The sequence below is a fragment of the Centroberyx affinis genome, unplaced genomic scaffold (assembly GCF_046629955.1).
Source record: "Centroberyx affinis isolate AG114_WGS23_722 - 3 ecotype Tasmania unplaced genomic scaffold, CSIRO-AGI_Caff_v1 ptg002385l_1, whole genome shotgun sequence".
Classification (NCBI taxonomy): domain Eukaryota; kingdom Metazoa; phylum Chordata; class Actinopteri; order Beryciformes; family Berycidae; genus Centroberyx; species Centroberyx affinis.
Window position 1 is genome coordinate 93255 of NW_027280640.1, and position 22671 is coordinate 115925.

Below are 22671 nucleotides of genomic sequence, written 5' to 3' on the forward strand. Positions count from 1 at the left end.
AACAGACATCCTATATTCCACTTACTACAAGCCATGGATTTTATTTCATGTATGAGACTCAAAAGAACAGACATTGGTAATTGATGTCAGATAAATGTGTACTCGGGAGCCTCTATGCCATTGTGCACAGTGAGAGCTCCGGGGTTGTCCAGGGCAAAGCAGGGGTGGACGTAATTTTGGAAGTGACAGTGGAAGGTGTGGAGGTGTTGTTCTAGGTCGACATTAAAGAAGGACAGAGCCCCCTTCTCATAGTCGAGTGCCACTCCTATGCGCACCGGGTTCACCGTGATCCTCAGGTCGGGGCTCCAGCCATTGTGCAGAAACTCATACTTGTGTCTAAGGAAAAAAGGGCAAAGTCATAACAGCTTACCTGGGAAGTTATAAGTGTTCTGCCGCTTAGGAGTGAGGTGACATCTCATGTGAATCCTGATAAAAGAAATTTGCTGTAATTTAAATCATGACTCTTCATGCTGTCAGAATAATGTTCCAACTTGCTAAGCCATTAGTGATGTCGATGCTGAATTGTCAGCCAACAACGGGAAGTCCTGTGGCTGCGGATTAAGGAATGAGAAGTGTGTATTGTGAAGTTGTGCGTAGGCAGCGCCACACACAGCAGGATGACATTAAGACACCCACAATGTAAAGCGCATTGGTGGCTTGTGTGATATGCCTTGGTGAATGATCCGCTAAATTGGCGATTCAACTGTCCTCCTGCTTTGTTCCAAGAAGAGTTGCTATAGCAACTGCTATAAAGTAATATTTATTCTACTCTGGGCCTTTTGCATGAATAAAGTCTACCTTCAATAGGCTTAGGCACAACATTTTTTGCTTAGGAAAGGAATTTGTTTAGTGACTAAAAATACTGTCTTGGCCCACTTTCCATGAAGTGTGTGGTCGTCCCTCTGAGAGGATCAGCACACTAATTCTGGTATCACATGAGCTGAAAAACTTCTACTTGGTCTGTCCAGTCCTGTGAAACTAATAGCCAGTCTCTCCTGTCCAGCCAGTATGTAATGAATGGGAATAACTAATATATCCTTTGTGCAAACCATAGAGCAGCAGACCAAGGCTACAGATCATTAATAAAGTTGTATTTTTGATAAAGATGTACTGGTACCTGGATGGAGTGAGGATGTGTCTCATACACCATGAAGTGTTGTTGGCCCCCAGGTACGAGTTCCTCTGGGTGTCCTCATATGCAACTCCAATCCTGAACTCCGTCCCATCATCCACCTCTACCTCCCAGTAATGTCTGCCACGCACTGGAATCAGATCCCCCAGAACAGCTACACATCTACACACACACACACACACAGGTTAATTTCACATATCTACACTAAACGCATGAAGGGATATCTTGAGTATATACATTCAACAGTCATCAGGACACTTCCAGTTACTATGTGCATATTTGTTGTAGGGCTAATAACTACTAATAATTATTTTCATTATCGATTAATCTAGCAGTTATTTTCCCAATTAATCATTTAGTCTATAAAATGTCAAAAATAATGAAGTTACTTTTCTGGGTAGAAGCCAAATAAAAACAAGTATTCATTATATAATGATATGAAAAAAGCGAGCAAATCTTAGCATTTGTGAAGCTGTAACTAGCAAATCTTTAGTATTTTGACTTGATGAATGACTAAAACAATTAATCGTTTATCAGAATTATAAATGAATCGATGAATTTTCTGTCGATAGACTAATCATTTCAGTTCTAATTGGTTGTCACATTAGTAGCTATGCAATACTCAACCTGGCAAAGGTGTTATCGTCAAATGCCATAGCACTTAGTGGCAGCTCCTCATCTCCATAAAACATGGTGAAGCCATCTTCAGACATGGACAGGCAGGGATGGGCAGTATCCTCTAGAAGATGGAAGAATGTACCTGCACAGATGAACATAAATGTACACAGTGTTATTCATCACATGAATATGCTGCAAGCACAGTGAGCAGGCTGACGCACGCTGCTCCTCACCTGTTGTGGAGACAGTAAACGCCTCACTTCTGTCACTGGGCCCTCCGATGTTGACTGCTCTGACAGAGATGAGGTAGCGCCTTCCTGTCTGCAGCTGGATCAGACATTGACAGGTGGGCACAGCTACTATGGACCTGGGGGATTAACCAGTGGGACAGAAGATAGATATCGCTTCCTTTTCAATGTATTAGGTGCCTAAGAATGACAACGTTTGGTTTAATGTCATTATTTTCCACACTGGTACCACAGAGAAAAGTCTCCAAACATCTTTTCTCGCAAGCTCTGAAATACTAAGTTCATATTGCACTTTGTGGGATGGGCAAGGAGTGAATGCAAGAACAAAGAAGGCATCCAACTGTATGCACCTATCTCATTCACACAGTTTAGAAGGTTTGATTTCTGTTGTAATTATATGGAAATAAATAGAGCATTGTAATAAATGGTTTGACTTTCTTTCAATTCACTCTCTGAAGTGACCAGATGAAAAATGAAAATGACCCCAAACGCTGGGACAATATTCTAGCTGAGGCTAACAGTGCTGCAGGAGGCGAAGCTAAGAATAGATTTTCTAGGACAGACTGTGTCTTGAATCAGCAGCTCTACAACCATGGGACCTCAAAAATTCCAGGCAAGCACTAACAGAGGCATGTTTATGGATGTATTGAAGCAAAAGCCTTATTAAAGGGCAGCACGGTAAAGACAAATATCATGTGATACTGCATCTAGTATGAAGCTCTGCAGATCCAACAGACCATTTCTGACCCGGGCTTCTATTTATACAGTGCCTTTTTTAAATTTAGCTTTTTGCAGAATTTAAAAACATCTATCATGCAAATGTTAAAACAGTCAAGGAGTGCACAATAAAGTCCTGAGTTTGTTCCCATGCAGAATCAGTCAAGTTCATTCTGAGCCAGGATAATAATGCGATACAGGTGTGTGTTTGTATTAGGGCAAGACAATTCTTACTCAGTAATGCCACTCTGTCTGCCATCTGTACCCATCTCACTGAGCTCCACAGTGTAGGAGTCAACAGGGTTGGGGTTTCCTGACTCCCAGCGAATCAGAGCAGCCTCTGGACAACTGGTACACTCTCTCTGCTTGATCACTGGAGGTGAGGGCACTGGAGAGAGAGAGAGAGAGAGAGAGAGAGGAATCCACAATTTGGGCCTCATTCTCATAACATCAGTCTTGTGAGTCTGGAATGACTACAAAGTTGAGAGTAATAAATCTGAAACTCTGCAAAGCAATTTTGGTGGACAACCAGAAGTCTAGCCAGGGCATTAGAACAATTATTTTCGACTGTCGGGACTTTAATGACTGCTTGTGTCATGGCAGGACCAGGGCATTTATTACCTGTCATGTATAGGGCCTTCTCGCTGGCTGGGCTGATGCCTGTGGTGTTGGTAGCCGTCACCCACAGCTCATACTGAGCGTTAGGCAGCAAATCTGTCACAGTGCAGTGGGTCTCCTTCACTTTTACCTTGGTTACTGAAAAGGGGACAGCAACCACAGATTTAATATACGATACGATTTCAACAGTAAACAATGTGATAATTCAGTTCAGTAGGCAATGTGAAACTGCAATATTTCTGTCCTGTACCGTCTGGTCCACAGGTGCTGTCTGCTGGTGTGTCCTCCAGTACCGGTCTGTAGTACAGCTCATAATACTCCACTGTATCATCTGAGAACAGGCTCCAGCACACACGCAGAGACGTCTGTGTGGCAGAGTTGGCCATCTGGGGGTTGATTACTGGGGCGGATGGGGCTGGAATCACATTGGAAAAACATTATAATTCCAATCCTGTTACAACAATATAACATCAGTTGCATTGCAATGATAGTACAGTAGCAATTTTACAAAAAAAACCAATACGCTTTGACCAGGATTGGGGTCATTCATGAATTGAATTGAGAATGCATGGGTAATTCCAATTCAATTCCTGGAGTTCCTGGAAACAGAATTGAATTTAATTAAATTCCATGAAATTCCATTGTTGTCTTGACTTGCTAAACATTATAAATCAAACATTATGAATCAAATAAAAGACAGTTAAACAAATCAAATATGTTCAATCATAATGTATGTATTACAATTACATGTTATGCAACAAATACCACCTGAAAGGCACCTTTAACACTTTATGATATTCAGTAATGATAATATATAACACTACATTTATTATTTTGCCCAAATCGCTTAAGACTTTAAGCTCAACAACTGGGAAACACACACACACACACACACACACACATACAGGACAGTTGACCAGAGTGATTCAAATATGAAAGTGAATCATGGATAGGCATCATAGCAAGATTCTCTCATTCAGAAAATGGGTGGTAACAGTGCTGTATGCATGTTTTCCCATTAAGAGCATCACTGGATTATTGACAAATTGGAGATCATCCTATAATTAAATACACAAAGGCAGTAAATTGCTAGTTATTGGTCTCTAGGCAACCATTACGCCACAGACTTCTCCAAATTGTAATTACGCACATATGGAGTCTGGAGTGTCCAACTGCACAATGCCTTCAAGGAAATGAATCAGCTATTCTCATCATGCTTGAGAGAGAAAGAGCATTTGGCTGATTCATTCATTCAAGAGTCAAACTGTCTCAGACAGCTGTGTGGGACAAGAAATTGCCCGTTATTTACAGTATGTACAGAGAGACAGTAACTGTAACTACACAGTCTATTGATTGGTATGTAACATGGGTGAACATCAGACCTGGAACAACGTTGATGGAGTCCATCATGGTTTTGACATCTGATAGGTCAGCAAGGGGTGTGCTAAACTCAAGAGGTGTAGACAGTCTGAGGTCAATCTCCTCTTTGGCAAACTCCTCGATTCTGGTGAAAGAAGAGCATTGAGCATTGAATGCTAAAGTTTTAACATAAAGGTAAGGCAGCTTGTGTCATGCCATTCACTGTCACTGGCATCAGATGGATTAGTCAAAAATAATCCACTAGCACAATGTCATTCTGAAACTACGTGCAAAAATTAGTATTCTCTTGAATAAGTGAGCATCACTTCATAAGCAATTAGTCTTTTGAAATATCACTAGTGTCGCTGTCACTGCAGTGTCATGCCACATCAGACATTCTCTCTGAACAGCATCACACATAATTACCTCTTAATGGTGGGCATGACTGCCTGTCAATAAAGTTCAGAACAGAGCAATTCAACAACACAGTAGTCTATTTTTCAATGCAATATGGTTTTAATAGGATAAAAACATAGTAAAGCAGCATGAGATTGATTTCTATGATCAGTTTCAACTTCAATAAATTCAATCATTCCATACTAATTCAGAAAACAGAATTTAAATTCAGTTGTCTGGTGGAACAAATCTCATCACTTTCAATCTGAGTCTTCAGCAATTAAAAGTCTAGGTCAAGTCCAAGGTGAATCCAAGTCATGTGACTCAAGTCCCCAACTCTGAATATTTCATATTGATAATCGAATCAGTGCTTTATTCTACATTACTATCATGACAACAAAAAACATGTGCTGGCTGACTCTTCTACTTTGTTTACATGATGATCATGAATCATGAATCCAACTGTAATCTGCACGTTCTTATGACTGGACTTGGTGAAGGAAACTGTTGCAGAGCTGGAACAAACACAAGTCAAAAAGCCGACAGACCTTTAGGAACAGCCTCTTGTCCTGGCTGCGGTAGATCTCCTGGGCCGCCTCGATGAGCTCCTTGGAGGCGTCCAGCCGCTGGCCACAGCCCAGCAGCTGATTGTACAGAGCCTCCAGCTTGCCCTTCTTCTCCTCCTCCAGCCCGGCCGCCCGCTCGTCATACCGCTGAGACAACGTCTGCAGGACGTCGTTATAGTGCTGCTCCAAGTGCTGCTCCTGACGGCCAAAATTCTCCTGCACAGACATTTACATGTTCACAAAGCTGTAGTAAGAGATTGATTTATATTAACAGATTTGTTTTGCGTTTAATTGATTATTCAGATGCAAGGAAATGAAGAGAAGAAGACAGATCAAGGGAGGCAAAGCATGAAATTAGGATGTGGCGGTTGTTGAGCTCAGGCCCTCGGGAGGGAGGGACACACATGGACTTTCCAGCCACCAAACCGTCTCTGGTACAAACTGAAAGATCGTTATTGAGGATGATATTTACCTCCACAGTGAGGAAGATTTCTTCCAGATGACCTGCAAAGTTCTCCATCTGAGCAACCTTCTCTTGCAGCTTATTCCTGGTCTTGAAAATCTCACTCTGAAAGCAGTTGAGAGTCACACACACACAAAAACAATGAAGATCCAGTCAGTTTGTACTCGACTTAAGCCGTACCCCTTTAATTCAAACCAGTTTCACAGAAAAGGCCACTGCAAAACATGTTCAGAGGTAACTGGAAACTTTTTTTTTCAATAAAAGGTCAGTTTGTCAGTCTCCCCACCTCAGTTTCTTGCTCCTCAAACACATCATCATGCCCATCTTCAGCTCCAGTAGGGGACGGGGCTTCATCTTCACAAGGCTCAAAGTGAAGGGACTCATTGGTGTCGACAGAGAAGCGCTGGAAGGTGGAAACGTCCCGGGTCGCCTTCCCTCCTCTGTCTGACACCGAGGCGAAGGGCTCCATGCTGGTGAACCCTCTGTTGAGCTCCTGGTGTTCGTCACCACTGAGGGCTTCCTCTGTAATCACATCCAGTCTGCCTCCTCTGATGTCATACAGGTCCATAACAGGAAGGGGAAGGAGACACCTTAAGAGGGACTGTGGGAGGACAAAGTCAAGGTTTACATTTCAGTCAGGACACAAGGTTACATACATACATCTAATCTAATACAATGCAATCTAATACAATACAATCTGATCTAATATCAGACCAATTCAGCCCTTTCTGCTTGTATCTCACATTCATAGATCAAGTAGAATGATTTTAGATGATAATATTGTGTTGGCTCATGTTGAGAAAATCTTGCACCATACAAGCTGCACAGAATGAAGTCAACAGTAGCAACAGCACACGAGATCTGAAAACTACTTTGTCCATAACTTGCCTGTGCAATACAATTAGGCTGTTGTGTTTTCTTGATCCAATTAAATTCCTTATAGTGAACAAGAGACTGGTGGCAAATTTACCTGGGTGATGAATCACTTAAAAAAAAACTGTTCAAAATAACATTTCTAGGGCGGCAGTGGTGTTCGACAGCACAACTCTGCAAGCAGCCTAACGTGCAGCCAGCACTTGTGACAAAAATAGATAGGATGCAGGCAGCTCAAATGTCAGGAATGTCAACCATCAGTGGGGGATGTTAGTTATTCATTGAATAAAAAAATCAAGTGAGACCAATTAATGACCTGACTTTTTTTTTTTACATTGTTAAATTAAAACATAATTAATGTTGTTGCCAGGTTTGTGCTCAGCATAATTTATTGCCTCGATGTTGCAAGAGTGGAATTCCCCGAACATGTGATTCAAAGGTCAAAGTTGAGCATGATAAAGCGACCTACTGTTGCCTTCAAGTGTCCCCCGTAAGCTCCCACATACGGTCATCCAAATGCTTTTGGTCGGAAATAACAATAAAATGGATTCTGTAATATAGGTGGTTTTTGGTGGCTTTTGCTTTAATTTATAAAAGGTCTAGTTTATGCAAATATGGTATAAAATTCCGCCTTTCTCAGTCGTATGTATCACTTTGTTAAGTCGTTCATGTGAGCTCAAAAATTCGTTAGTCCTGTAATTTTTGAGAGCACTGAAGGCAGCATACGTCACGCAAATGGCGGACGGTGTAAACAGAGGCTGTAACGTCGCAGACACAAGTGAAATATCTTTAGTTTAAGATGAATAACGTAGAATATGAGCGTTTAGACAGCTTGGACGGCTGGGTCGCTGTAAAAAGTAACATATTTGAAGAAAACGAGACGTTTAAGCTGGGATTTATCGTGCAGTGGAATGTCATCGAGTCTAAGTTTGCTGTCACCTGTCACAACCGGACGTTACAACGGCAAAAACGCAAAGACCAAGTTGCCGTCGGAGACACTCAAATGAGCTGGGCTGGACTCTTCTCTGTCAACGATCTGAAACACATCCATCAACAGTTTACATGTGTGGCTGATGTCTTGGTAGCCTATCTTCCGGATTTATCCGATTTTGAAGAGGGCAACATTTGGGACTTGCTATTCCTGAATCGGAAGTCGAGTCCAGACGATGACGAGAGGGATTTTGATACACCTTGTCGAAAGCTTGAGAAATATTTCAGCACGGCGATCGATATCTGCGGACGCAAAATAGTGCTCGATACATTATTCACACAGGATGAACGCGACGTCGAGGAGTACTTTGAAAATCTCCAGGAGTTCAAAAGGAAGACCATGCAGGATGAGATGGCGAGAGCCAAGGGTCAGCTGCGAGAGGTGAGGCACTGGACTGCTGCTCAGTGTCTGCTCTGTCCTGAAAACTAGGGGAGAACGGGGTCAGATGAGCCGCAGGATAGCGTTATGCAGGTTTAGAAGTAAAATAGGTGTCTTTTCGCACAACTTGTCCCAGGGAAGGGGTAAGGTCAGCCATAAGGACTATTTTTATGATTGTATAGGCCTAGGTCTAAAAGAGCATGCAGTAAAATGGATAGTCATACCGATCAGGGAGAACACAGTTCTCTAGATGAGCCCTTGTCTGAAGCTAGGGAGCTAACATGTGGTGCACCTCAGGGATCTATTCTGGGACCCGTCCTATAATAAGCTGTCATTACACCTTGGCAAAACCGAATCTGTTTTGTTTGGCACAAAGCATAGCTGAAGTAAAGCAGTTGGGATCAAGGTAACCTGTGATGGCAAAGGAATTGAGTCCAAATCTCCTGTCACATATTATTTAGACATTAGATCAGTCACCTTCTAATGAAGCGATAGCAGACAGAATCCTAAGTAGGATGCCAACAAACTGAATTTTCTGCACCGCAGAACAAGGCAGAACAAGGCAGAACAAGGCAGTTTGGCATAAAAACCGGGCAACTACTAGTAACAGGTCTAATACAGTGCCATCTGGATTATGCCTGTTCAGTGTGCTACAGTGTCTTAACATCCAAACTTAAGAGAAAGATGCAAGTTCTCCAAAACAACATGATACACCATCTACTTGATCCTCCACCCAGAAGTCATGTTGGGCCAGAGGACTTTAAGACAGTGGACTTGAGAGTGGAGCAGCTTAAATTCAACCACATCATAAAACCATTAAAAAAAACCCACCATACTCGGACCACATTGGAAGCAAGTGTCATTTCACTTTCATTTCACTTTCCCCTGGGTTCGCACAGTACTTTGGACTCTCTATCTTACCCAAATTGAATCAAAACAAATCAAATCAAGGATGGGGCAAATTGAGCCCTATGGAGGTAAAATATTAAAAAGAAAAAAATTAAAATTAAAACCTTTATTTTTGTCCCTTTCAGTCCTTTTACTAGGGCCTTACCAGTATGCCACAAGTTCAGTGTGTCTCTCCATTCTGTCTCCTCTGAGAATGGCCCATTTTTTCCTCTTTGACATTCTAACAATATAGCCTAACTTCAACTACTTCAACATAACATAGGGATACTTTCTCTGATTTCCAAAATGATAACAATGCACCAGCTTGCTCAGCAACTGCCAACACAAAGTTTGTGTAGTGATTGTGTGTGTTTAATTTAAGTACATTTAATTGAATGTAAATGTAACTCGATTGTTGTAAGCTGAGCCATTGGCTTAACTTGCCCCATAGTTCGTGGCACATTTACCCTACAACCACCATTTTGACAAAACTGCTTCACACAAGCCCTCAGTTATGCCAAGTTTATACCCTCATAAATGAATAGGCCTATATAATAAATCCTCAAACATGTCTACTTCCATTTAGATACAAGAATCATGACAGCTTTACCAAGATGAAATCACCTCACATAGCAAAAATCGTGTTTTTTTCCCCTCACTTATCACTTCACTTACCACTTTCTCCATGTGCTCTCTTCCATCACAGATTCAGGGAAACAAATTACTGTTTCTAAATCTGTGATCAAATGATTCATTTTGTGTATGGTTGCCTAGATACATGGGGTGGCTCATCTTACCCACATGCTCAGCATACCCCATTCTCCCCTGTGACTGCCAGCTTAAATTTCAATGACTGACTCAGTTGACCTAGGGATAAAACCTTCATCAGATGGGGGTCTGTGGTCTAACGTGTATCAAACTGGAGATCCCCGAAATGAAAGGGTTTGGGAACCTCAGGGTGTGGATGACACACAAGATGTTAAAGAGTTGAGGAGATTAATTTGTTAGACTTCTGTGGTAAGGGTCAGAGTTGGAGTCTACACTACTAACTTTATCTTGAAGTGGCTGCACCAGTCGACCTTCAGCTACAGTAACTTGGTTGTCAAAGTAGTAAACAGTACCTAAGTTCTGTGCTTGCTTGATGTTGTACTCATCATAGTATTCATCAGAAAGCTTATTTCCACTTGATCTGACTTCGCCAGCTACGTCCTCTGTAAGGCACACTGCAGGAATGATGAGATCTATTTGCTTAGCTGCTGTAGTCGCGGTATTAGATAGCCTCTCAATCTCAAATATTTTTTCAAAACAGTCATATTGGTGTGCTCAGGTGTGATTGGTACAAAGAACAGCTCCCTGCACAGATTTTTCTGTTATTTTTCCAGTGCATTGCAAACATGGAATAGGGCTGTGCAATAATTCAATATTATCGTATATTGTCTTTCAATAGAATCATATCATGATGAAATAATGATTTAGAGTTATTTTGATACACAATTCTTCATTCACAAAAATTCACAATTTTTGTCTAAAATTACAGTTTTATCATACTTTAAATTCCCATGCAGTTCAGTGCAATGAACTGGCCTGCCTCCTGGTAAATATAGACTCATACTTGCCAACTGTGGGCTTTTGATAATTTATTATGATAATCGATATAATAATTTTGTCCATCTCCTCTAGCCCTAGAATGGAATAGCTATGCAGAGCGAAGAGTTGGCCGAGGGCAAAGGGAATAAGCCCAAGCAATGGTGTTTATGTCTTCTCTATCCACAGCTGCTGCAGAGCCACGGCAGCGCTGACGGCATGGTTCTGCTGCTCAGCATCTACCAGGAGGAGGACCAGGCCTACCAGGACCTGGTCACAGAGGCCACCACCTTCTTCCAGTACCTGCTTCAGCCATTCAGAGACATGAGAGAGCTGGCCTGCCTCTACAAGATGGAGATCCTGGTAAATATAGGCTTGACAACTTGACAACTGTGGGCTTTATTTTTAGGATAGTGTGTATTGCATATGCTCCTTTTAAGGTACAATCCGCAGTTTGTTAGCATCTACACATTGGATATACAGTATATAAATATCAGGTATTGAAAAGTTTGACTTAAATGAAAAGGAAGTTTTGTGGAACTGTCTTCACTCAAAGCACAGGTCTGCTTACAGATTCTGCTAATGTAAATACACATTTTACACCCTCAAAACACATGTAAAACTCATGTTTAGCTGCCACATACTGTCAGTCCTTGTATCAAAAGCTCTGATAGTAAATCTCTGAGTGGAAAATGGCCAATAAACCACTACGTAAACAAATTCAGTTTTGGGGTGACAAATCCTGCAGTGACATGACTGTTTAACCACTAACCTTCTCTGTTATTGAAAATACAATATTTCCTTTCACTCAATGGACAATTCAAATACTTATTTTGGTTGCTATAGGTCCCCCTGCTGGTCGGGGGTGTTTAATTTGTAACTGCTTACACTTCCAAAACATGCCACCCAGGGAGTGATTGGCCTATGTTTCAACCCTAAATTGGAGTCAAATTAGGACACTGATTCACAGCTAACTTTTTTTCCTCCAGTAATTTGCATATGGTTGCTGTGTTGGAGTGTTAGCTGATCCTAGAACTGGCGTGAACCTCAGGGATTCAGCAGCCGGAGCGGCTCTAATGTAATCATGAGCCTGAGTGATTACCAGGTCACCCTGCCTGGAGCGCATGGGAGCCCCAGTCAGAGAGGGACATGACCAGAGCTCTCCATCATGGTCTAGACATACACACACACACACACACACACACACGGTAGGAGAATGCTGGACACAGTTTGATCTTTTTTTGTTCATTCCTGCAAAATGTGAGGCAGATTTTAAATTTCTCACCAAACTAAATTTGAGTAAAAGCCAAAGGCATATATATATACGGGTTAAGTAACTGTTCTGCATTAAATCGCTGAGGCAAAGTTGTCAATTTTTTGCTTACTGTGGTCTTTTGCAGAAGTCTTTGGAGTATGAGGACTTGGGTCCTAAGAGAATTGCAGCTCTGGAGAAGGAGGCGGAGGAGTGGAGGAGAAGAGCGGAGGATGCAGTCGCCTCAATTCAGGACATCACTGTCACCTACTTTGTGCAGACATCAAAGGCTCTGGCTGGTATAGCCGACTATGTTTTACTGTGTGTGTGTGTGTGTGTGTGTGTGTGTGTGTGTGTATGTATGCATGCATGTGTATACACACTAAGCAGGTGTTCACATGCCACTTGTTTGTGTGTTGTGTTATATTTATGAACATAAAGGAAAAATCCACCCTTTAACGCTGTTCAAAAACAGCTATTGGCAATATATCTTGCATTTCTGGGCCCATTTTGTTGTTTGGTGGTGTATTTTTCTTATTCCTTTGGATAACTGGCCAAATGTAGACAATGTGACGTTACATCGAGATGTTTTCAGCACAGCTACAATGGAGCAGAACATTTTTCAGCCATCTAAAATATCAGCAGTAAATGTCAGGTTTTGGTGTGCACCGATGTTCAACAGTCATACAGGGAGAAATCCATTATAGAAGAGTAAGAGATAGCAATTTCTCCACTGACAGCAGCCTGACATTTATCACAATACTTCATAACTCCTGGAATGCACTGAGCATCACAAATTAATGACATCTAACAGTGTAAGAGTATCCAAGGGTGGTTTTTCCTATTCTTGTGTTATGTTCCTATGTTTACATGCATGTACCTACAGTATGTGTGGTGCGGACATGCATAATAGATCATTGTGTACATGTCCAGGTATGTTGAAGCAGATGGAGGAGGATAAGTGTCGTTTTGGAGCTGCTGCCTGGGCCTCTGCGGCTCCCAGACTGGAGAAACTACGCTTCCTATTGGCCAAAGAAACCCTGCAGCATATGAGAGCCACAGAGATGTGCCTCAGCCGCAAGAAAGATGGCATCAGAGAGAGGGTGCGTGTCTCACTCTGTTTTCTGCTGAACAAAAACCATGGTGCAACATGTATCTCTGATTTTGAAATTAGTCAACACTTTCCAAGTTGGCATATTGGACCCTTGCACGCTTGCAGGGCTTTGGCTGTCATTCAGATCTTCCTCAGCAGTGCCAAGGTTTTCACTGCTCTAGCGCTGTTTGTATGTCTGTAGCAAAGAGACGTGACACAGTGTCTACCCGCTCTAGTGTATCTTTCACTTGGTATTCCAGTCTGATCTGAATCTCTGGCTGCTATAGGCCTTTGATCTATTTATAAACCCTGACTAGAAACACAGAGAATCCCCCAGATACACCCCCAAAACCTGTGTATGAATAACCCTGTGTATGAATAAGTGAGTGAGTGAGTGTGTGTGTGCCAGCTAACATGCCAGCTATATGTCTATCTGTGAATAGAAGGCATATATTTCTTCTGATTTGCTGCTAGTTTTTTGCAAGTCAAAATCACAGTATGTTGGAAAACTGCAACAAACAACATGGTGGTTTTAGTGTGTCACGCTGTGCATTTCAGCTTTTGGAAGAGAACACAACACCTTTAGCACCTTCACCTTCATGCAGCTGCATTATTCATCTGATTAAGCTCTTTAAAAATCAGGTTTCAGGATGCTGGCAGTAGCTACCACTGTGAAATCGACATGAGCCTTTAAAGAGACAGCTGTGTGTGAATGTGTATAATGAGATTAGTGAGCTACACCTACGCAAATCTTTTGCATAAAGCACTGGAGCCAGCGTAGCTTGGTGGCACCACTAAGTGTGCATGTGCGCCTGCGGATGTCACAGCGAGAACACATGTGCACTCAGAAAATGTATGTGTTTGGAATGGATTACAAAGCTTCAGTCTCAAATCCAGTGTGCCTATTTGACACAATCCCAGCATTCATGAGGCTGACTTAGCACTCTTCTTTTGTTGTGGTGCAGTTGGGCGGTCTGTCTGGCCAGAGATCTGTTTCTGGGTCTGCACCTGAGGGTGGCCAGCAGCAGGACACAGTGGATCAGCTGGAGCTGCAGTTCTACGAAGCCCAGCTGGAGCTCTACGACACCAAGTTTGAGATCCTGAAGAATGAGGAGCAGCTGCTGGTGGCTCAGATAGACACCCTGCGGAGGCAGATTAAAGGTATGCCATACATGATAATTAGTACAATGGTGAGAGTAACAGTTTATAGAGTAGTTCTGTTTTATGGTAGCCTGGTTCCAGACTCCTGAATCGCGTCCCGCCCACTCTTCAGATTTTGTCGAGCGATTCAGAGAGTCTGGTGCTGCTCCAGTCAACGGCTTGTTCTCGCTCGGAGAAACAATCAAGCCAATCAGCGCCTTTGTGGGCGGGACTAAAGTTTAAACCATTCGTGCAATGGTTTTTCATTGCCGTTTCGGCAGAATAAGATTTGTTGAAATCACCCTCTTAACCGACTACAAGTCAAAAAGTACTGACATTCTTGCTAAAGTTGGTAAATACATCCAGCATCAGTGTCACTGAAAATAACCTCAGAGCAGCCAGATACGTCAGTCACTAGTGATTTGTTAGGGGAAAATCAACCCCTCAACCCCACCCACACACAGAAAATGCCTAACAAGGGGGCAATCTCAGGCTGAATAATGGAGTGGTAACAAAATGGCCATTCAGTCTGAATATCAGGCTAGTTTTGCGGGGTGAGGGTGAAGAGTAATTTGACATGACTCCTTTCTGAGCAATATGAATCACGCTGTGGGACAGACAGGTTTTCATACAAGTGGAACTGTGATTCTTGGCCTTTTACAGTCCACTGTAAAACATTCTAAGGACTTTTAAGCTCCATAGAGGTGACTCACTGCCTTTTTCAGATTTCAAAATACAAGAAGTTCAAAGTACAAAATACAGGTAAGCTGAGAGAAAAGGTTCAAGGTTGCCTCTGACTGAAAATTTGATTAGAACATGAAGGCAGCTTGTCCCCACAGATTTTTGTTAGAAAACGGCATTGAAAATAATGCAATAATATGCTACAAAGCATGTTTACTTTGGGGAAATATTTTGTGCATTTACATGTTCCCTAATTGCTCCTCCTGGGAAATGGGATTTTTGCTTTCCAAGTTATGTGTGTGTCTGTATCTGTGTGTGTGTGTGTGTGTGTGTGTGTGTGTCTGCCTTGGCTGTGTGTATGCTTACCTTGGCTGGCTTCTGGTTTATTTTCCAAACCTGAAAAGCAGGAAGGGGTCCTCTACCACTCGTTGCTCAGTAAAGGAAGCAGGAGGACAGAGGAAGAGATGAAAGAATGGTTTGTGAATGAAAGAAGGCTGCTGCGAGCCTTTCAGAGGAGTTCAGAGTCAATACCTTGAATTAAATATTCATCAGCGGGCGAGGATTTCTTTCATATTAGGGCCACATGCTGAAAATGTATGCAGGCTGTGCTGTAAGGTGGTATTGTAAATGTTACGTAGGTTGTTGGAGAAAGTGATGGTAATTTTGACGCACTTTTCAGAATGAATTAATTATATTAAAAACGTACTGTAGTTAGACCCCCTTCACACTAGACTAATGAATATGCAGGTCATCTGTCAATGTAAAAAGGTCAAACCTGCAGAACAACTTCCAAGATCAGGGTCACACTCTCTTCGGCACAACTGTAGTGTTTACAAAGTTGAGACACTGTTGCGGTGCACAGAACAATGTCTGAAGCGCACAGAATGTAAACACATCTGCTTTTAATGGTGCATAAAGAAGAACTGATGAAAGAAGTATACTAGTGTGTGCTGGTCATGCACAACATTCCTGTGTACGAGGCTTGGTGTGGATTTCCTCCTACATGGGATGGAACCAGATCAGCTTATTTTAATATTCCCACGCCGTGTGTGTGTGTGTGTGTGTGTGTGTGTGTGTGTGTGTGGAAAAGGGTGTTAGATTGATGAGAAGTCTGCGTTTGTGTTTCAGAAATGAAGGAGGAGGTGGTGTATTATGATGTGTGTGAGGATCCAGAGGAGCTGCACAGCCTGGCCCACACAGGTATTCAGCAGACAGACTCTCCTGCTGTCAGTCAGCTGAAAAGACGCCTACAGACCCTGGAGACCAAGAGAGGCAACATCTGTGCCCGGCGAGCATATCTCCGCAACAAGAAGGTAGGGTGTGCACCAGAGTAAGAATACTAACTTTTTTCCACAAGGCTTTGTTTGTCCCTTTGTTCTGAACTTTGAAATAATACATTTTCATTGCATATTGTCAAATAAACACTCAATTTGTACCACTAAGATTTGGTTTATTTTAAAGCATACCACACGTCCCACACTTCCTTCCCACTGCTGGAAACTGGCGGTAGATCTTATAAAAGAGGATGGTGACGTTTTCCCCACTCTCTGTCCCCAACCAGTCCATCTTCCTCCCCTCAATTGTTTTTACAATATTGTTTGTTTTATTTTTTATTGACACAGTGATTTGTGTGGTGTTGGCATCTTCTTCTACCGCTGGCTGTATGCTCATTTGTTTTCTGATTAAAAGCCGGTCTATTTTTCTCACCCAGAAGCATCCCCCAGTCATAGGCTCCCACGAATCCCCTATGGTGGCCCACAGGGAACAATAGTTGCATTCACGTGTGACTATTTGACAACTCAGTGAAAAAAATGTGAACTGGGTGAAATTTTTAAAAGGGTACTCCTAATTATCGGGGGCATTTTTTGTTCCTCATTTTTAGTTTCACTGACATTTTATGAACTTTCAAGGCCTTTTTTGCCCAAACATCTGATAATTTCTGACTCTTGTGTATACACGTCAAACAGCACAAGTATTCTCACTCTTAGACATTTCTTAGTATGTATATGTTTATGTACATGTAATGTGTACCATGTGTGTCTGTAGGATCAGTGCGTGGAGGCCCAGGAGCAGAAGCATCATGTGGCCGAGCAGAGCTCCATAGTCTTCACCCAGCACCACCAAGTCCAACTGGTACGTCACCATGCCAACGGGGCAACCCCACCCACAGAGACGCCAACATCGGCAGAGGCCGCAGATCAAATTGGATCCAATTCTCTCTCATATTTGTCTTCCCCTCACTGTCTCCCTCTGTTGTCTGCAGAAACGAGAGAAGAGGAAAGAGGAGGAGCAGAGGAGGAAGGAGTGGGTGGACCAGGAGAGAGAGAAGACGCTGAACAGATTACGATCCTTCAGAGAGGTCAGGCTCTCTCGCTCTCTCTGTTTTGCTTCCCCCTGCGGCTTCCCCCTTCTCTTCCTTTAATAAAGTCCCACAAAACCCCTGCTCCAAGGAATAGTTCACCCTAAAATGAAAATTCTGTCATTATTTACTCACCCCCATGTCGGTTCATTGAAGTTCGTAGGATTATATTTCCCTCACTGACAATGCTCTAGAAAATATAGGAGATAATGAGGTAAATATTGGACTTTTGGACCGACTGCAGTTCTTTGGCTACAAAACTCTTATGCTGGCTATGCTGTGTGATCTGTTTGGAGAAATTAGATGGACATTTTATTTCGGAGCTGTATAAAGATGCCCCGTTAAGTTCAGTAGTCTGGGAGAAGGCTGAGATGGAACTACGGGGGGTAACTCACTGTGTGTTCGGTGTTCCTACCGACTTCAGTCGAGTTTCTGCTGACTGTGAGTAGACGCTGAATTTTAATTTCGGGGTGAGCTATTCCGTTAATCCCAGTTGTTCATTTTCTCTATGCATCAGCATCATGGCTTTGTGTGTGTCTGTGTGTGTGTGTGTGTTGTGCACATTCGTTCTGTCACTTAAAATTAATCTCAGTCGCTGTGAGACCTATTTAAAACAAAACGTCAGACTGATGTGTGGGTGGCGTCATGTGTCTGTGCTGTCTGTCTCTCCTAAACCATTGGATTAATAATATCCTTGTCCCTAAAGCCATTTCTTCTCTTCTTTTCCAAGAAGCGACATGGCCAGTACATGCTGAAGACCCCTCAGTCCAAGATGTCTTCCTCGGGGCTGCCGTGGTCTGACGACTCCTCCCAGCCGCTGTCCATTATCAGCCTTGGCCCCTCTCTCTCCTATGCCGGATCCTCCGCCCGCCCCGCACCCAGCACCAGGAAAACACCCAAGAAACAGCAGCCCAAACACAAACCCAAAGACATCCCTGTCCAAATCTACGCCCCTCCACCACCATCAACAGCCAACCCCACTGCAACCCCACCACCGCCCCCTCCCCCTCCACCACCCCCTCCCCCGCCACTGCCTCCCGCTCTACCTCCCCCTCCACCCGTTTCTGCCCCTTCCTCCCAAGACACTCCGATGCCGCTCAGCGAGAAAGAGGTCGCCCCTTTCCCAGCCAAGAACACCCTCAAGCAAAACATAGGTGAGAGCGAAATGTATGATTCTGCTCTTTATATTTCTGAGACATCAAAATGTTTTTCTCTTTCCCAAAGCCACCAAGAGGTCTATGAATCATTCATCAGTTAGTTTCATTTCTAACCCAGTCAGAGCTCCCAGACCCATCATGACTGTGTGAATGGAAGCAAAGCTGCATCTCCACTTCCTGTTTCTGTCACCGGCGGACGATAAATACATATTCTGGCTGTTAGCTCAGGATAGATGGAGGAGGATGTGTGAAAGTATCAGACCGCTGGGAAGGTTATGTTTGTTTGTTCCAGAGAAAAGTGTGCTTGTAGTGTGTGTGTTTTTGTGTGTGTGGGTGTGTGTGTTGCCTGCCTGTACTTGGTGTTCTGTCCTAAATCCCCAACCTCAGTTGTGTTTATGCACACTCTCAGCTCCAGGGAGACAATGCAGTCTGGTACAGCTTCATTTTTCTGAACCTTCGGAAAATGGAGGCCATTCAAGAGGATGACATTTTTTAAATGTATTGAGATTCTGTACCAATGCTTATTCAAAATATGCACTTGGGAATGCTCTGTGCAGTCTACATTGTAGTTAGTGTTTTTAATTGCTTCACCAGTGAAATTAACACAATTATGCATAATTCATAGAGCATATTATCAGCACATTTGGTCAATATTTCTGTTCAAAGTGAAGTCTGTGGTTAAGGTGAACAATGCTAAACAAAATGAAGGAAAGCTTGTTCTGCCCAATTTCCCTCATTTACTCTCAAATCTTTCCATTGTTGTAAAATTTGGTGTTTTCTCTCACTCTCATACTAGGAACAATGGACGAAGTGTTGGCCTCGTTGCAGCGGGGTCAGATCCAGCTTCGAAAGGTCCCTGCCCCTGGGACAGCGCCCCCTGCAGGGGACCTGAGGAGCAACCTGATGTCTGCCATCCGACAGGGAGTCACCCTGAAGAAGGTGAGGAGAAAACATACAGACATGTTTGCTGTGTTTGCTTTAAGGTGCAGAAGGAGAATAGAGTTTGATTTTACTGTCAGTGATCTAAGTGAAGGGCCGGTGTGTGAATCAATTGTTAGATCATTCTCCCTTTAATCACTCTGATGGTTATAACTAAGTAACTGAGGGCAACTTCAGTATGAAAGACAAATGAGGTAAATGTCCATGGGTCGCTGCTGTGGCTTGGACTGAGTTCAGAGTCGGCTTGAAGCAGTCAAAAATAAGTTAGAGAGTTAAAAAACATAGAACTTATATAACTTATATAACTATAACTATCCTTGTCTGGTCTTATCAACTGATGTTCATCTATATGTGTGTATATTGTGATGATTTGTCTTGTGTTTTATTGTGCTTTTATTATATGTGTTTTTGTTGTGGCTTTATTGTTGTTGTTTTTTTATGTTTTTATTGTGCATTCTTAACTGAAAACCTTGTCTGCAAAATTTCTTTAAGGGACAATCAGTGTCTGACATTAACTGTTTGGCTCACCTGCCAACAGTTGGCAAACTAAAAATAATTACCTGCCAATAATACATTTTACTGGCCAAAATAATCAATATAAATTTTTTATAGAAATATGTCATCCTACCTGTTTTTAGTGCTAGTTTGTGTAAAGAATCAGGTACTTGTGTTAATTTAGAACTTGCTTGCTCACTTATACATTTGTAATACACACATGGACACACACACACACACACACTCTGTTATGTTTCACATTTTGATATTAATCCTCAAGTAATGTTAAGCTAGTTAACTAGGCAGGTGAGAAACAGGAGGAAACTTTTGCACTCCTTCTAGAGCCATTGCAACAGGTAGCCAATCAACAGTCTGTTTGATACAGACCTTTGATTTGATTGGCTCATGGTCAGAGAGAGACTATGGTGGTCAGCAGGGAAAAGTTTGAGAACCGGCCAAAGACTGTATATAACTGAGGCTTCAAATATGATCGTCTCAAAAATGTGACCCTTATTGATTTATCCTCCAACTACAGTTTTTAAAAGCATTTGGCGCTTGGCGGGTGTTAATTTCAGACCGTGGGGACAGTAAAGTTTTAACAGAAAACAGAAATTGAATTGAATCCTCCAATGCTGCAGATGGTCCCTGTGCGTGCAGAAGTCCAGACGAGTCCAGACAATGAGCTGGAGCGCAGCATCAAGGCCGCCATGCAGAGGATGAAGAAGGTCTCAGCCGACTCAGATGAGGACGATGAGGACAGAGGAGATGATGAGACACAGTCTACAGAGTGGGACAGCTGAGAACACTCTCTCTCACACACATACACACACACACTAATGATGATGTTCCCTTACATCAGCCCTGCTCTTATTTTTTCTCCATAGTACTGAGCTACAGCATGTTGCTGCCAAATATTCACCAAAAGGCTTCTTGTTTGACAAGGCTGGGATTATGTCTCCTCTAAATGTGACACTGCTGTTTGCTGAAGTTGTCACCCAGTTATCTTATTTGTCATTTAAAAATAATCCTAAAGTGACAGTAACGCCACCCAAAACTGCTTAAATCAAAATAATCAGCAAGTGGTAAAGTCAGAGTTTCCTCTCTTCCTAGCAGTTGGTTTACAGAAATGTATGAGGTGTTGAAATTTAACAAACAGTAGTATGTAAATGATTGAATCGCTCCCATCTCTCAGTGTCTCAAAGGCCTTTGGTGAGCTAGACAGTCACACAGCAGGGGAAGCAGAAAAAAACCCTGTGCTTGAAGCAGAGACAACAGGGAAACCCTGTGAAACAACTACGACTCCGCTGTCATTCAGTACTCATTTTTCTCACTGTGCTGATCTTGGACATAATAGTCTGAAAAAAACTATTTTGACTCGATTGTACCTTTAATGAGGGCTCCCGCAAATCATGAGTTTTGCGGCTTTTGGATTTTCTTTCTAACCCGAGGAGGAGTTAATAATGATGTAATCAAGTAGCATTAATTACAATCTACATGTTTGTCATTGTTGTATTATAGACCGTCCCTGTTTTTTGTCTTTGAATTAGAAATGTGTAAATGTCTTCTGTCATGCATAACATGAAGTTGACTCTGTTAAGGTGCAATTTTTACATGAGCTGACGTTTCTTCCTCTATGATGCCATAACAAATGAAGCTTGAATGTTGGATTCTTTTGCCTTTCGTTAACCAACAGGGTTTCTTAAATTTAGCACTGAACATTGAAATGCATACATGTACACACCTGTCAGCTCACGGTTCTGTGCTCATCTTCAAATACCCAGAAAAGCTTTAGATGGGCATGTTGACAGGTAATTCATAATGTTTAGGGCAAACTTTGTACTTATGACCTTTGAACGTGTGACACACAGCACTTAATTTACTAGGACTTCTCAGAGAGTTGAAGGTGTAACACATAAGAGGACTATGAAGCACTGGTCTTTATTCTGTTTTGGTTTCAGTTCTTATAATATTGGATGGTAAACAACATTATAAAGGTTTGCAGATAATGATAATAAATGCAGATAATGAATGCTAGTCCTGCAGTTTGCTTTTTATTTTGAACTTTTGAATGTGCACACATGAAAAGTATTCCGATGTGTTACAGGTCAGCTATGGGCTGAAAACGCTGAAGCGCGTTCACCTGTTACTGCTGCCGTGTTTTAAGAATAAAGACCCGAATAAAGAATGAAGACATATTAGTCTATACTCTTGGGAGTGCTGGTCATTTCTTTTTAATTCATCATGTGTTGGGCCTTGCACCCAGTCCAAGATATATTCTTTGACATTTGAACCTTTTTGAGTTGTGCGTGCTATAACCTGATCTCTGTAGGTTAGCTTTACCCTGGTCATAATGAAAGCCAGTTATTTAAATGAGCCACATCATCTACTAAAGAGATGCCTTATCAAACTGTGCCGGTGAACCCCAGTGAGTGTGCTTTGGCAGATCCGAAGCCCACGTGATGATGAGTCATATTGCAATATCCAATCTAGCAGTCCTCGCTCTGAAATATCTCTCCTGCAGTGAGGGCTTAGACATCCCCAGCCAGCTGTAATTGGGTTTATTCAGCTCTATGTACTTAGAGAGCTGCCACTAGCAGAGTAATAATGACTGCTCTTAAACAACATCTTGTTTCCAGGGCCCCCTACACTTTGCATCTGTCAACTGTGTGTGTGTGTGTGTGTGTGTGTGCGTGCATGTACTGGTAGCATTCAGGCGATGCAGGT

The 22671-nt window shown here is 42.4% G+C and overlaps 2 protein-coding genes across 3 annotated transcripts; one reads left to right on the top strand and one right to left on the bottom strand.

Moving 5' to 3' along the window:
- Positions 1 to 15: 15 nt before the first annotated feature.
- Positions 16 to 6685, bottom strand: LOC139656105 (fibronectin type III and SPRY domain-containing protein 2). Its single transcript, XM_071533605.1, has 12 exons — positions 6404 to 6685; positions 6127 to 6222; positions 5637 to 5870; positions 5119 to 5141; positions 4716 to 4837; positions 3584 to 3748; positions 3337 to 3471; positions 2950 to 3103; positions 1984 to 2117; positions 1760 to 1892; positions 1118 to 1294; positions 16 to 336 (listed from the first exon to the last, which is right to left on the bottom strand). Exons 1-12 carry the CDS (start codon positions 6683 to 6685, stop codon positions 87 to 89), a joined length of 1905 nt encoding a protein of 634 aa, XP_071389706.1. The 3' UTR covers positions 16 to 86.
- A 1049-nt stretch (positions 6686 to 7734) lies between these two features.
- On the top strand, positions 7735 to 22209 carry LOC139656112 (WASP homolog-associated protein with actin, membranes and microtubules). 2 transcript variants are annotated; one of them, XM_071533614.1, is made up of 11 exons: positions 7735 to 8362; positions 11021 to 11194; positions 12232 to 12382; positions 13017 to 13186; positions 14142 to 14337; positions 16126 to 16310; positions 17044 to 17130; positions 17261 to 17356; positions 18090 to 18510; positions 19310 to 19452; positions 20586 to 22209. In XM_071533614.1, the coding sequence occupies exons 1-11, from the start codon at positions 7790 to 7792 to the stop codon at positions 20745 to 20747; spliced, it is 2358 nt and encodes a 785-aa protein (XP_071389715.1). In that variant the 5' UTR covers positions 7735 to 7789; the 3' UTR covers positions 20748 to 22209. The 2 variants fall into 2 exon arrangements, with proteins under 2 accessions (XP_071389715.1, XP_071389714.1); XM_071533613.1 differs by having other exon boundaries at positions 18087 to 18510; positions 20586 to 22208.
- The last annotated feature ends 462 nt before the right edge of the window (positions 22210 to 22671 follow it).

Coding starts and splice junctions, on each gene's coding strand:
- LOC139656105 (XM_071533605.1), bottom strand. CDS start 6,685: ATGGACCTGTATGACATCAGAGGAGGCAGACTGGATGTGATTACAGAG. Junction 6,223..6,403: donor TTGAGGAGCAAGAAACTGAG/GTGGGGAGACTG, acceptor AACTGCTTTCAG/AGTGAGATTTTCAAGACCAG. Junction 2,118..2,949: donor AGACAGAGTGGCATTACTGA/GTAAGAATTGTC, acceptor TTAATCCCCCAG/GTCCATAGTAGCTGTGCCCA.
- LOC139656112 (XM_071533613.1), top strand. CDS start 7,790: ATGAATAACGTAGAATATGAGCGTTTAGACAGCTTGGACGGCTGGGTC. Junction 8,363..11,020: donor CCAAGGGTCAGCTGCGAGAG/GTGAGGCACTGG, acceptor CTCTATCCACAG/CTGCTGCAGAGCCACGGCAG. Junction 14,338..16,125: donor CCTGCGGAGGCAGATTAAAG/GTATGCCATACA, acceptor TTTGTGTTTCAG/AAATGAAGGAGGAGGTGGTG.